A 15,239-nucleotide genomic window follows, 5' to 3' on the forward strand; every position below is an offset into this window, starting at 1 on the left:
AAGTATTTGAGCACCTGTCTATCAGCTAGAATTCTGACCCTCAAAGACCTGTTAATCTGCCTTTAAAATGTCCACCTCCACTCCATTTATTATCCTAAATTAGATGCACCTGGTTGAGAATCCAACTACTAACATGGCCAAGACCAAAGAGACAAAATTGTACACCTCCACAAGGCTGGAAAGGGCTATGGAGAAATTGCCAAGCAGCTTGGTGAAAAAAGGTCCACTGTTGGAGCAATCATTAGAAAATGGAAGAAGATTAACATGACTGTCAATCTCCCTCGGACTGGGGCTACATGTAAGATCTCACCTTGTGGGGTCTCAATGATCCTAAGAAAGGTGAGAAATCAGACCAGAACTACACGGGAGTAGCTGGTCAATGACCTGTAAAGAGCTGGGACCACCGTTTCCAAGGTTACTGTTGGTAATCCACTAAGACGTCAAGGTTTGAAATCATGCATGGCACGGAAGGTTCCCCTGCTTAAACCAGCACATGTCCAGGACCGTCTTAAAGGGGCTGAATGTGAGTTATTACTTAAAAAAATCTTTAAGATAGAGTTTTCATTTGTATATTTATGAGGCAACCATAATGTAATAGAAAGAATGACACCTTGAGTGTCCTCCACGGTTGTCTCTATCAGCCTGTAGGCTCTTTTCTGTGTGGAGAAGTCGGGTCCGAATTGGGGCGAAATTCAAAATGTGACGTCATGCGCGTGCTCGTCTACCTGGGCGTTCCATATAGACGCGTACGGCAATCATTAGTAAACGTCGGCAATCGCTAGAATGTTTCAAATGGACTCTGTAGACGAGAATCTAGTGTGGCCAAAATAGTGCGTGACCGGCGTTAGGGAAAAGACAAGAGTAAACATCAGATTGGCATTTGATTCTTGGAGGGAGCTCCGGTCAGCGCTGGGTATGAAAACAGACCTTGAGCAGGTTTCCTTTTTACTGTAAAGGTAAGACATAGTTACAGGGCATCTGTAATATATTATGTTACTGTTTTTGTGGTGTAATGCTAACGATAGCATTTATTTTGTGGTGTGATGCTAACGATAGCATGTAGCACAGGACCGTTTCAAAAGTAACTTTCTTATATGAATTATCTTTATTCAGAGCACGAGTGCATTAAGATTGTGAGTGTCGGGAGTGTGTTTTACAGTGTCGTGTTACAAAACTTTTAGAAGTAGACTTCTGTTGAAAATATAAAGTAGCACTGCAACATTTTGCTAAAATATGGTCTGTCAAACAATAACCTTACAGTACTGTAACTTTTCTTACATTTGTAAACATGCTGGTGAATCTCAATGAGCTGTCTGTGGTTGCTACGGCAACTCTGGTTGTTGTGGTCGTGCTCGTACGAGTGTGCCCACCGAGAACGAGCATGAGACTTGCTGCAGTTTCTATAACGGCCACTGGTGTCAGTAACGGTTAGAAATTTCTCAACTTACGGAGAGCACCTTTAAGTTTGCCAATGACCATTTGGATGATCCAGAAGAGTCATGGGAGAAAGTCATGTGGTCAGATGAGACCAAAATATAACTTTTTGGTCATAATTCCACTAAACGTGTTTGGAGGAAGAAGAATAATGAATACCATCCCAAGAACATCATCACTACTGTGAAGCATGGGAGTGAAAGCATCATGCTTTGGGGGTGTTTTTCTGCACATGGGACAGGGCGACTGCACTGTATTAAAGAAAGGATGACCGGGGCCATGAATTGCGAGATTTTGGGGAACAACCTCCTTCCCTCCGTTAGAGCATTGAAGATGGGTCGAGGCTGGGTCTTCCAACATGACAGTGACCCGAAGCACACAGCCAAGATAACCAAGGAGTGGACATGCACCTACGATGTCAATTTCAGACCCCTCCATTAGGGATGCACCGATAGGATTATTTTGGGCCGATACCGATTTAAAAAGACAACTTCTGGCCGATACCGATGCCGATACCGATATTAAACACTTGTATACAATACTATACAGTTGGTCTATAAGCTAGTTTATTTCTGCATCAAATTATTTTTACTGAACATGGATTGGATCTAATTAACATTTAACTGACCAACATAATAAGAGAGGCACAAATTAAGCTAAAACAAATATAATAAGACAGCTTGACAACCTTCAACAAGGTGGTTTTTGCTATTCACCATTTATTTTATTAACAACATTAACTCATTTTTTTTTTTACATATAATGGATTTCTTTATGCAGTTAATTAATAAACAATCGGTATCGGCCTTTCTCGTGCTATTGCCAATATGCCGATGGTTTAAAATTCATCAAAAATCGGCCGATAAATATCGGCGGCCGATACATCGGTGCATCACTACCCTCCATGATTTTTAAGTGGGAGAACTTGCAAAATAGCAGGGTGTTCAAATACTTATTTTCCTCACTTTAGTTTCATAGACTGATAGATAGATAGATAGACAGACAGACAGACAGACAGATAGATGCTTTTTGTAACACTTAATAATACAAGCAATGCTAGACGTTTTTTCTCCGATGTAATTTTACCTTTTTTTTTCATTTTTGCATGGATGGATGGATAGAGATTAACTAATGAACTATTACAGTTTTTTTGCATTTATTTATTTTTGTTAATGTCAATACAACGATTTAAAAAATATATATTAATAAATGCTGTTAATAAATTGTTAGTTCATGTTAGCTAATGCATTAAATAATGTTAACAAACACAGTTTTTTGTAGTGTTAACATGCTTTTGTATTTTCAAGAAAACAGGAAAACTCCAGAAACTCTTGTGCATGTGCATGCTATATTACAAACCGTTATCTCATGAATAGTCAATGCACACAAGTTCTGATCATCTACATACAGAAGATATTTTAAGCACACGGTTGTAACCTTTAAGCAACTCTTACATGCTTAACTGCCTTTGTAAATAGGGGTATAGGAAAAACAACTTCCTGTGTAATCAGGAAACTCCCCCTCTCATGGTCTCTGCGTCAGTGGGCGACACAAAAGTAGGTTATAACAATGTGATTGAAATCATTTCCCTACAGCTGACTTGCTCATGGTCTCAAATTCATCTGTAATGCCAAGGGAAATTCCTCCCAAAAAGTCAGAACGGACTCATGCAGCTCACTACGTGGAGAACGTGAATGCAATGACTTCTTTCATTCATTAAAAAAAAAATATTTCATGAATGACCCCATTTATCTCTAACGATCAGATGGAAACGGTTAAAGGTCACAGATAGTCTGATTTATCTCTACAGTTGCTGGCAGTTATCTCAGAGCTGGAACAGCAGGGTCTGAACATCCTGGTGCTTGGTAGGAAGCACATGCTACGACCTTCCTGGAACTGGGACAGACAAAACATGAACAAGATCAAGCAGAAAGCCCACTGCTTCTTCACAGAGAACATGTTAGTGTTACTATTTACTTCACACATTACACCCAATCCCAGATTGCATTGCATTGCGTCAAAATTCAACAAGCGTAACCGTTTCAAATTTAGTTTGATTGAGTTTCACTTTAGGAATGCAAACTGCAGGGGTTACATTATATAGTTGGTTCTGGAACAGAGATGTCAAAATGTGTTACTGGCGCACGTATGGATAGCTTCACATAAAATATAATGACTTCATGCATTAAGGGTATTTTAATAGTGTCCTGTTTCTCATCTTGGATAACTGTCACAGATCTGAAGATGACCCGTTTCTGCTGTATGCTGCTTTGCACTCGGGCATTCACTGTAATTTTCTCAGTCGTGATCTGATGAGAGATCACAAGGCCTGCTTTCCAGACAGCCCCACCAGACGCCTCTTTTTCAAGTGGCAACGTGGTCATCAGTTGGTGATCAGTCATTACACCCCAGGAAAAAGGGTTCGGTTTCAGGTAGGTTTAAAAATGAAGAGATGTTAAGTACATGATGTGTGTTTTTAAAATACAGAAGTGAGGTCAGATAATGATGTCATGTTTTACAGAGGATCGCCACTTATGACACCATCGTACAGACGGCTGGCCGCTCCTGGCACATTCCATTCGATGAGAACGGAAGGGATAGGGCAACGTATGAAGTGCCTCAAAATTGGCTATGTCTTACTCGGGAGCACTCATGAACTCAGGCTTTGGATTGTAAAATGTAAAATAAAACTTGTTTCATAAATATATATTTTATGTTTCCTCTTTATTATTTGCCTGATTTGCTGTTTTATTATACAGGTGTAATTTCAGCGGTGGTTTTGTATTATAGCATTTAATTGTGTAACATTCGCCGAAAATAATTCCAAAAAATTCCTCCAGGAATATACTGTATAGAAACACTCGCATGAGGAATTTCCCAAAGTTTTAAAAGGAACATATTTGCATTATGTACATTGTTCTTCATTAACAATGCTAAGCAAATATTTATTTGACATAACAATTAGAGGACTGTGACTCGAAACTAATTATGTGTTTGGGGATTAACTGAACACTCCCTCCTAAAAATTCACTACAGATACTGTATGTGCTATTAAGTAACAATGCTCTATTTTTATACTAAATAGTCCTTTACAGGATTGATAGAAATGTACTTAATTTTAATGCAACTATTCTTGATTGTTTCTAAATCTATTTAGGCTTTTTACTAGTGCTGGGCAAAGATTAATCGCATACAAAATAAAAGTGATATTTATGAGTGTGTAATTATTATGTATACAGAAATACACACACATTCATGTATGTATTTAAGAAACATTTACATGTTTATATATATTTATTTATATTTTTATATATTCTATATAAATGTAAAAATTATGTATAAATAAAAAAATTCTGAAATAAATATATGTATGTGTGTGTGGTTAAATATGCATAATAATTATACACAGCACAAACTCATATATTATGCCAAAAATCACTTTTATTTTGTATGCGATTAATCTTTGCCCAGCACTACTATTTTTTTCTATTCACTGTATTACTATTATTCATAATTTTACCTTTGGTCACTATGGTACAAATAACACAGTTATAAAGTACAGTTATGTAAACCCAGGAGCTTAAATTTTTTTTCTATTCACTTTAGTTTGTAGTAATATGCAATAACTGGTATTTGTCCCATCTGACCCACCTATAGTAACCAGAAAACCTTTCAAAGCTTCAAAAGCTTAATAAACCCACTCGACTTGTGTCATATATTTGAAGTGACCTAAAGACATTTACTCCTCTACTTTCTTGTTTTGGATATGTTTTTTCCAGTTCTTCTACACATTATTTAAAAGTAAACATCCTGAAACCATTTAAAGAATGGGCATTGGGCACAGGTCAAGACTTTAATCAAATAATGGATTTTTTGGTTTTTTTTGTTTCATGAAACCCTTTAAAACACTTATGTTGGATATTATTTGTTTAACACTTTGAAGCTTGAACTGTTTTCTGGTTCTCGGTCAACATCCACTCCCATAGTAACCAGAAAACCCAAAATGGGTTATGAAGAACAAGGAGGGACATGACCAAGTAAATGACTTTTGGATTTGGGTGAACCCTTTAAGAGTATTTTAATTTGTGCAAACACTGTGTAATAAAGTGCTGGCAGAGAATTTTAAATCTTTATAAACAAATACAAACTTAAGTGGGGTTTTTATAAAAACAAATGTGAAACCTTTTTTTTTTTTTTACAATTTTTTAAGTAAACTTTTAATACAAAATTAAACACAAAAGCACAAATTTAATTGGTGAAAATAATACATCTACAATCCATCTGCAACTGAGCGAATTGCAGTCATTCATTATCTTGATAAATTTAAAGTCGACCCACGCTTTTGCTCTTATCATGTTTTTTAAACTGATACAACTCCCCACTTCCTTCCACCGCCCTCAGTAGGTCCTAAATATATATATATTTCTATTTTTAAGCTTAGCATACCGTGAAGTTTAAGAGTAAACATTCCGTTCTGTAGTGATATGAACCAATGAACAGTAAAAACTTCATTGAGCTTGCTAAACAATGGTTTAAAGAGCACTCATTTCATTGCTAGAAAACAGCGTTATTTTGTGTATTTGGCATATTAGAATGTGTTCTCGTGGTTTATTGTTTAAAAAACACATGATTTTGCACATACCGTACATTTTTGTAGATTCAGATTTCCCTGTCTTTCTGAAACGCATGGATTTTGTACAAAACTGTCCCTGATTGTCCAGCTAACCTGTACATTGTGATTGATCTGAATACCTCTGACATCTGCTGGAAATGTGACGCTCCTTACCATGTTTTTTTTTTTTGAACTTTATTGTGAGTACACACAGAGGGAAGGGGAGGAAAAAAAAAAAAGAAAAAAAAAAAAAAAAAAAAAAAAACACAAAAACACAAAAACAAAACATGAACATTGTCCTGAGAATGGGCTTCATACATTATATACAGTCAGAAAACATATTCAATTTAATGCAAAGGCTTATGCCCTATTTCAGAAAGTCCATAATTGGACCCCATCTTCTTTCAAAGGCAGGGGTTTTCAATTGCACATGTGCTGTTAACCGTTCCATTAAATAAACTTTTCTTATCTTTTGTGTCCATTGCGCAATGGTAGGTGGTTCAGGCTTTAACCAACATATTGTTATCATTTTCCTTGCCATCATTAAGAGGAGATGGAGAAGAAACGATTGATCTTGAGAAAGATTGTCTGGGAAGATATCCAGTAAAAACGTTTGGGAGTCAAAAGGAATATTCACTTTTAATAGATCTTCCAAAATACCCTTAACATCCTTCCAAAAGCCATATATGTTGGGACAGTCCCAAAAAATGTGAGTTTGATCACCAATCAGTCCACAGTTCCTCCAACATTTGTCACTCATACTACACTTAGTGAGGAAAGACTTCAACGGAGTCCTGAAAAATCTAATTTTCGTCTTCCAATCGAACTCCCTCCAGACCTGACTGCCCACTCCCTTATGACAGCCAGAGCAAATGTTACTCCAAACATCGTCATCTAAGATAACATTCAACTCCATTTCCCATTGTTGTTTTACATATTGTGTATTATCTGACATGTCAGTCAACATTTTTTTGTACATCAATGACATTTGTTTTTTCATTACACCACCATTTTCAATCAAGTTGATAAAATGCTTCTCTATATTTGTGGGCTCTCTTCTGATTAATTCCCAATCATTATGTTTTGTTACATAACTTCTTATTTGTAAATACTTATATAAATCATTTGAGGGTAACTTGAATTTCACTTTTAGTTGGTCAAAGGTTTTAAATACATTTCCCTCAAACAATTGATTCACTGAGATGAGACCCCTCTCAGCCCAACCCCGAAAACCACTGCTATCTGATAAAGATGGAATGAACTCAATATTCTTATAAATAGTCATAGCTCGAGATAAAGCAGTCTTTCCTTTCAGTTGTTTTTGGACCTTATTCCAAATCTTTAAAGTATGCTTGACCCATAAATTCACAATTTTTATTTTTTTCTGAGACTGCTGATTGAGAAATGGCAGTTGAGAGAGAGGGACTCCCGAGACTGAATATTCTTCCATAGGGACCCAGTGTGACTCCGGATCATGAATGATCCATGCCACCACAGCTTTAATTTGGGCAGCCCAATAGTACAGTTTGAGATCTGGCATATTTAAGCCCCCATTTTCCTTTGGTGACATTAATATTTTGAGGCGCACTCTTGGTCTTTTGTTCTGCCATATAAATTTTGACATTATTTTATCTAGAAATTTGAAAGTAGATTGTGGAATATCAACAGGGAGGTTTTGAAAAAGAAATAATAATCTTGGAATGAGATTCATTCTTATACATTCTATTCTACCCAAAAGAGAAAGCGGTAGTACATCCCATCTGTTCAAGTCAGATCTGATTTCCTTTAATAATTTATCATAGTTAGATGAAAACAACTGTGTGGTCTTAGGGGTAAGAATTACTCCAAGATATCTAAACCCCTGTTTAGAGTGTCTAAATGAAACAAGATTATTCAATTGCAAAGGCCAAGTCCCGACAAGCATTAACGCTTCAGATTTATTTGTATTAATTTTATAACCCGATATCATGCTATAATAGTTAAGACTGTTAAGCAAAGCTGGTACGGAAGTTAAGGGGTTTTCTAAAAATAATAAAATATCGTCCGCAAAGAGTGACAATTTATGTTGAATATTTGAATCATCTCTTATTCCCTGTATCTGAGGGTTAGATCTAATCAATTCGGCTAGCGGCTCTATACTCAGAGCAAATAATGAGGGTGAAAGAACTTCACCCTGCCTAGTACCGCGTCCCAGTGGGAAAAAGTTTGAGCAGTGTCCATTGACCCTTACTCGTGACTTTGGGTTTTTATAAAAAGTTTGGACCCACTTTATGAACGTCTCATTGAATCCCATGTTTCTCAATGTCTGTTGTAGAAAGCCCCAGTCCACCCGATCGAATGCTTTCTCAGCATCCAGGCTGAGAAGCATTGATGGGGTATTCCTTTTCTGTGCCACTATTTGAAGGTTTAAAGCTCTTCGAACATTATCAGCCCCCTGTCTATTGGTAATAAAGCCCGTCTGATCGGGATTCACAAGTTTTCTCATATACTTTTGTACTCTATTTGCAATGATAGCAGTAAGTATCTTTAAATCAACACAGAGGAGGCTGATGGGACGATAAGACGAGCACAGAGAAGGGTCTTTACCATCTTTATGTATGACACTAATAATCGCTTCAGACCATGACTGAGGAGGATCTCCCTCTGAGAGTGCATAATTATAGACTTTATCCAAAAGAGGAGTAATCTCTTTTTCGAATATTTTATAGTATTCACCTGGGAGACCATCCACTCCTGGAGATTTATTATTTTTTAGTTTTAAAATGCTGTTTTTTATTTCCTCTCTTGTAATTGGGCATGTCAATAGATTGGCTTCCTCCTCAGTCAATTTATTAAGACATATTGAGTTAAAAAAATTCTCAGTTTTTTCCCCCTTGTCTTGGCAGCTCTCTTCCTTATACAAGTCTTGGTAGTAAGTGCCAAACGCCTTTGCCACTTCCTTGGGTTGAGATAGCATTTCCCCAGAATTTGGACACCTGATTCTATGAACTACTCTGCCTGCTTGTGCTTTTCGCAACTGAAACGCTAGCAATTTACTTGCCCTGTTACCAAATTCATAATACTTTTGATTTGTAAATCGAAGCTGCCCCTCTACTTTATAAGTTAATAATTCATTTAATTTCTGCCTTTTTTCTTTCAACCTAGTTAGTGTTTCTGTATTTTGTACTGTTTGGTATTCTTTCTCTAATTGTTTAATTTTATTTTCCAGTTCTACTTGTTCTGCAAGTCTCTCTCGTTTTAATCCTGATGAAATCGCAATAATGTTTCCTCTCAGAACACATTTAGCTCCCTCCCATAAAACTGATGGACTTACAGTCTCATTGTCATTAAATTGAATATATTCTAATAACACTTTCCTAATTTGTAGATGAATCATTTCGTTATTTAGAATAGATACATTTGCTCTCCAGTACTTAAAATTATTATTTGGACTTAGCTTTAGCATCAGAGAAACTGGAGCGTGATCTGAGATGGTAATAGCTTCAATAGTGCATTGGATCACTCTATAGTAAGCTCCTTACCATGTTTGAAAGTTTTGGTCACAATGCAATGCTAACAGGAGTTACAGGCTGTGAGTCCAAAGCGGGAGGAATTATGATAATGTTGGTCTTGTTCACATCACCAATCCAAGGAAGTAAACTGTTGCCTACAATCCGTGTGTTTGTAGTCCAAGAAAAGAGATTTACATTGGAGATGATAAGTGGCGTCATCGTTTAATTTCGGTTTTGTACCTTTTGCATATCATTAACATGTACTAATACACACTTACACACCAAAGGAAATGTAAAATCGTGAATCGGACCATTGATGCTCTTAAAGGTAACGTTAATCAAATAACACAATCATGTAGACTTCATGAAACAAATAAAAATTGTTTTCCTTTACAAAAAAATGGGTTTATAACATTCACTAAATCATTGACAGCAATTGTGTCATGTAAGAATAGCCAAAACATTTTTATTAAGGAATTTTGTAAAAAAAAAAAAACACACACAGTTTGACATTATGATTCAAAAGCAGCATCTATAAGAAAGAGATGTATACTATTTTATCTTTTAAGGCATTTTAATAAAAAAAATATTGTATCTTGTTTTATGTTTAATGCTGTAATATTCAATATTTAATATATTCAATAGTCAATATTACATAATCAATATGCAATAATAAAAAAATACTGGCCGTGTAATGATGACACGGAGAGAGAAAGAGAGCGAGAGAGCGCGCGCGACGCATCATCTCCCCCGGATGTGAACGTTGAAGCCGGGGTTATTACTTCCGCTGTCATTCAGAGAGGTGCTTGGATCTGTTTACAAACTTCATATTTCAGCATTAAATCTCTTACACTATGTCCCGAGGATCGACTGCAGGCTTCGATCGCCACATCACCATCTTTTCTCCTGAGGGGAGACTTTACCAAGTCGGTGGGTTCAATGAAGTGTGTCTTTACTAAAGCGAAAGAATAAATGCTCAGTCATTTTACACCATCAGCATCTGTGATTTCATGCAGTTGCGTTATAGCAAAATTTTACTTGATTAAAAATAACCTAAAGTAATTCGTAAATGGACGCTTTTTGAAAATCACATTTGAACATTAGTTTGTGCGTTTATGATGGGTTTCGTTTAATTTGCATGACCCATACACCCAGCTTGCTGAGTTGAGTGTCACAGTGTTCACAACAAAACGCATGCAGTTAACTTCACTTTCGGTTTGATCATGTTTACATTTATTGATACACAGATTTATTTTATGGGTTGATCGTGTAATTTTCATCTCAATGTGATTCACTGGACCTAAATATGTTGAGTGCATTGTGTGTGCGCATGCGCGCGCCACTGATAAGTGTTTGTCTCATTTAATAATGTGTTATTATGTGTGTGTTTCTATACAGAATATGCATTTAAAGCTATTAATCAAGGAGGTCTTACATCAGTAGCTGTTCGTGGGAAAGACTGTGCTGTTGTTATTACTCAAAAGAAAGTTCCAGTAAGCATGCTTCATTTACTTGTACCAGATCTCATGGCATACAGTCATCTTGCAATGTCTGGATTTATTAAACTGCATCTGGAATATATAAGCACTCAAAACGTACAGTATCTCGTTTCGGCCAATATGAATGAACGATTTTTATGACATCATTCTGCACTTCAGCTTCTCATCAGACTTCTCTCCCCAATCAAGTGGGCAACCCACGCATGTCCCTAACTTCCTGTTTTCGTGGAAATTACATCAGCACATCGGACAAAAAAGTTGTGCATTTCAAAGCCTTTGTATGTCAAAAGCCAAAGTTTGAATGACCAAGTCAAGGCATTTCATCCTCTACAGATCATAACATTACTTTTACATTTATTTATTAAGCAAACACTTACAGTTGATGAATACGATACAGTTATTCATCTTAAGAAGGCAATAAACATGAAGTGCCAGTAAAGCATTCAGATAATATAAGCCAGTAAATGGAGAGATTAAAGGGGACATATCATGAAAATCTGACATGTTTAGGTGCTATAATTAGGTCACCAATGCTTCTATCAACCTATAAAATGTGAAAAAGATCAACCCAGTAACTTTTTTGCTTAACCATTCTCTGCAAGCATGTGAAAAAATAGTTTATTGAAATTTGGCGCTCCCCCTGTGATGTCAGAAGGGGATAATACGGCCCCTTTATCTGCACTATCCAACCATTGCACTGCCATTTAGTACAGAGATCAGCTCATTTGCATTTTTGCTCACACCTACGAGGTGGCAATTTTAAAATGCTATAATAAATTATCTATATGATATTTTCAGCTGGAACTTCCTCTGGGGACACCAAAGATTTATTTTACATCTTAAAAAAGTCTTGTGAAATGTCCCGTTTTAGGAAAAAGAGATAACGTTTTTTGCAAGATACAGATAAATACATTTGTTTATACATGCAATTTAAATTACCCAGGAATAATTCTCTCTATTTCTTTCTTTACCCTTCAGGATAAGCTTCTCGATGAATCCACCGTCACACATTTATTCAGAATAACCGAAAATATTGGCTGTGTGATGTCGGGTATGACAGGTAAGCTCAATTGCTGTGAAATTCTCCAGCTTAGATTCGGTTTTAAATTTCTGCTTGATCTCTTCTGTATGCTGAAATGTCAAACTAAATATTGTTTTACACCACATGAGATGTATTGTGTATCTCTCTGTAGCCGACAGCAGGTCACAGGTGCAGAGAGCGCGCTACGAGGCGGCTAACTGGAAATATAAATACGGCTACGAGATCCCAGTAGACATGCTGTGTAAACGTATCGCTGACATCTCACAGGTGTACACGCAGAACGCAGAGATGAGGCCGCTGGGATGCTGTAAGTGTACAGATTATATATAGGGATATATGTGTCTAGAAGGGAACGTTATATACTGCATGCTATGCTATGTTATGTGTACAGTAGTATGCAATGGTAAACATCGTCACATAACCTGCCTTCGTTCCATGTTTACTACAACGGCAAACTGTCAAAAGGTTTCAGGAACATACTTGTATTGCTTGAATTAAAAGCCATCAATAAAGTATACTGACAAGCGTACTTTATTGTTGCCTCTTAGGTATGATCGTGGTCGGGGTGGATGAGGAGCTGGGTCCACAGGTTTACAAATGCGACCCAGCAGGCTACTACTGTGGCTTTAAAGCCACGTCTGCCGGTGTGAAACAAACAGAAGCCACAAGCTTTCTGGAGAAAAAAGCGAAGAAGAAATTGGATTGGACCTTTGACCAAACAGTAGAGGTATTACAAACTTAACACTTAAAATACTTTCCATTACTAATAATGTCTATGTGCATTAAACTATTTTATGTTGTTTAATGTTTGCAGACTGCCATCAGTTGCCTGTCTACAGTTTTGTCCATCGACTTCAAACCATCAGAGCTTGAAATCGGGGTTGTGACTACAGAAGATCCCAAGTTCAGGTGAGTTTAGACATTTTAAATAGAACAGGATACAGCGTTTACATACCGCTGTAGAGTAACCACCAAACCATACCCTACAAAAATCCCCACTTCCAGTTACCAGCACTAGACAGGTAACTCTGTACTTTCATATACTATATATGGTTATCAACTCAGTAGTCGTGATTATTCAAATCACAAGGACATTTACAATGTGTTGTCCTGTTTCATGATAAGCTTGAATGCACGTGAAGTTTTGATTTTCATTTTGCATATGTATGTATGTATTTTTTCCAGAATCTTGTCAGAGGCTGAGATTGACACCCACCTTGTGTCCCTCACTGAACGAGACTGAGAATATGTACACGAGTCTTGTGACACATGTTTGAGAATTAGTACCATATGCTCTTAGTGTTCAGGTCATTGGATGTTTTTGCTGTTTATTTAGCTTTTTGTTGTAACAGAACAATAAAAAAAAGTTTTTGAAAGCTGTCAATTCTTGGTCAAATGTGTACATATAAAGCATTGTTATGCTTTTCATTTTTGCAGATAAATCTAATTATCTATTTAACGGCTGGTGGCCATATCATTAGGAATGCACCGAATGTTCAGCAACTGAAATTATTTGGCCGAAAATTGCAAAAAAACATTTTCGGTGTTCGGTTGAACAAGTGAAAAGGCCAAATGAATTTTACCGAACAATGAGGTCTTTGATGACTTGATCTAATGGCAACCAGCGCAGAGCGACGTAAAAATGCAAAAACGAAAGCTGCGTAAATGCAACAAACATGTTGGTGAAAGCATTTTAAAGTGTCTGAGAAATACTCGAAAACATACAGCACTACATCTTTCATTTATCATTTAAAATCAAGACACAGATCTTCTCTAGATCAGTCAGGTTTCTGGCCTGTCACTGAGAAACACAGAGTTTGAGCTCCCTCCAAAGATTCTCTATTGGGTTTAGGTCTGGAGACTGGCTAGGCTAGGCCACGCCAGAACCTTGATATGCTTTTTACAAAGCCACTCCTTGGTTATCCTGGCTGTGTACTTTGGGTTATTGTCATGTTGGTAGACGCAGCCTCAACCCATCTTTAATGCTCTAACTTAGGGAAGGAGGTTGTTCCCCAAAATCTCGCAATACATGGCCCTGGTCATCCTCTCCTTAATACAGTGCAGTCGCCCTGTCCCATGTGCAGAAAAACACCCCCAAAGCATGATGCTACCACCCCCATGCTTTACAGTATGGCTGGTGTTCTTGGGATGGTACTCATCATTCTTCTTCCTCCAAAGATGTTTAAGTTATATTTTGGTCACATCTGACCAAATGACTTTCTCCCATGACTCTTCTGGATCATCCAAATGGTCATTGGCAAACTTAAGACGGTCCTGGACATGTGCTGGTTTAAGCAGGGGAACCTTTTGTGCCATGCATGATTTCAAACCATGACGTCTTAGTGTATTACCAACAGTAACCTTTTTAGGTCATTGACCAGCTCCTCCCGTGTAGTTCTGGTCTGATTTCTCACCTTTCTTAGGATCATTAAGACCCCACGAGCTGAGATCTTGCATGGAGCCCCAGTCCGAGGGAGATTGATAGTCATGTTTACCTTCTTACATTTTCTAATGATTGCTCAAACAGTGGCCCTTTTTTCACCCACCAAGCTGCTTGGCAATTTCCCCGTAGCCCTTTCCAGCCTTGTGGAGGTGTACAATCTTGTCTCTAGTGTCTTTGGACAGCTCTTTGGTCTTGGCCATGTTAGTAGTTGGATTCTTCCTGATTGTATGGGGTGGACAGGTGTCTTTATGCAGCTAATGACCTCAAACAGGTGCATCTTATTTAGGATAATAAATGGAGTGCAGGTGGACATTTTAAAGGCAGACTAACATGTCTTTGAGGGTCAGAATTCTAGCTGATAAACAGGTGTTCAAGTACTTATTTGCAGCTGTATCATACAAATTTTTAGATTATGTCTCTCCTACGCACCTACGATGACAATTTCAGACCCCTTCATGATTTCTAAGTTGGAGAACTTGCAAAATAGCAGGGTGTTCAAATACTTACTTGTTGTGACGAACTTCGCATTGAGCGCCCTCAAAAAAAGTCCCCGGCCGCCACTGCATACAGTGATATATAAGCATTGCCAGGTTCTTAAGGCAGAGTAATGAATAGGTTATTGCATTTTGCGCGGGAATAGAAGATTGGATTAATATCCGTTTAGCCAAGACTCATTTATGTTGTCGAATGTAAATGGAACAGTTTTTAAGTCAGATAT

General features: G+C 37.3%; 2 protein-coding genes across 3 annotated transcripts in view; both read left to right on the forward strand.

The window, feature by feature from the left end:
- The window catches only part of prorp (protein only RNase P catalytic subunit), a 48,669-nt gene extending 44,508 nt beyond the window's left edge, over positions 1 to 4,161 (forward strand). For both annotated transcript variants that reach the window (XM_065253321.1, XM_065253327.2), the window contains 3 exons: positions 3,245 to 3,393; positions 3,671 to 3,866; positions 3,956 to 4,161. In XM_065253321.1, the coding sequence (XP_065109393.1) occupies positions 3,245 to 3,393; positions 3,671 to 3,866; positions 3,956 to 4,090 (480 nt within the window). In that variant the 3' untranslated portion in view covers positions 4,091 to 4,161. The remainder of the gene's footprint in view (positions 1 to 3,244; positions 3,394 to 3,670; positions 3,867 to 3,955) is intronic.
- Positions 4,162 to 10,292: 6,131 nt separating this feature from the next.
- On the forward strand, positions 10,293 to 13,462 carry psma6a (proteasome 20S subunit alpha 6a). Its single transcript, XM_065253341.1, has 7 exons — positions 10,293 to 10,467; positions 10,936 to 11,030; positions 12,015 to 12,096; positions 12,230 to 12,385; positions 12,627 to 12,805; positions 12,893 to 12,987; positions 13,264 to 13,462. The coding sequence occupies exons 1-7, from the start codon at positions 10,392 to 10,394 to the stop codon at positions 13,319 to 13,321; spliced, it is 741 nt and encodes a 246-aa protein (XP_065109413.1). The 5' UTR covers positions 10,293 to 10,391; the 3' UTR covers positions 13,322 to 13,462.
- The last annotated feature ends 1,777 nt before the right edge of the window (positions 13,463 to 15,239 follow it).

This window comes from Paramisgurnus dabryanus, chromosome 17 (genome assembly GCF_030506205.2).
Source record: "Paramisgurnus dabryanus chromosome 17, PD_genome_1.1, whole genome shotgun sequence".
Lineage (NCBI taxonomy): Eukaryota > Metazoa > Chordata > Actinopteri > Cypriniformes > Cobitidae > Paramisgurnus > Paramisgurnus dabryanus.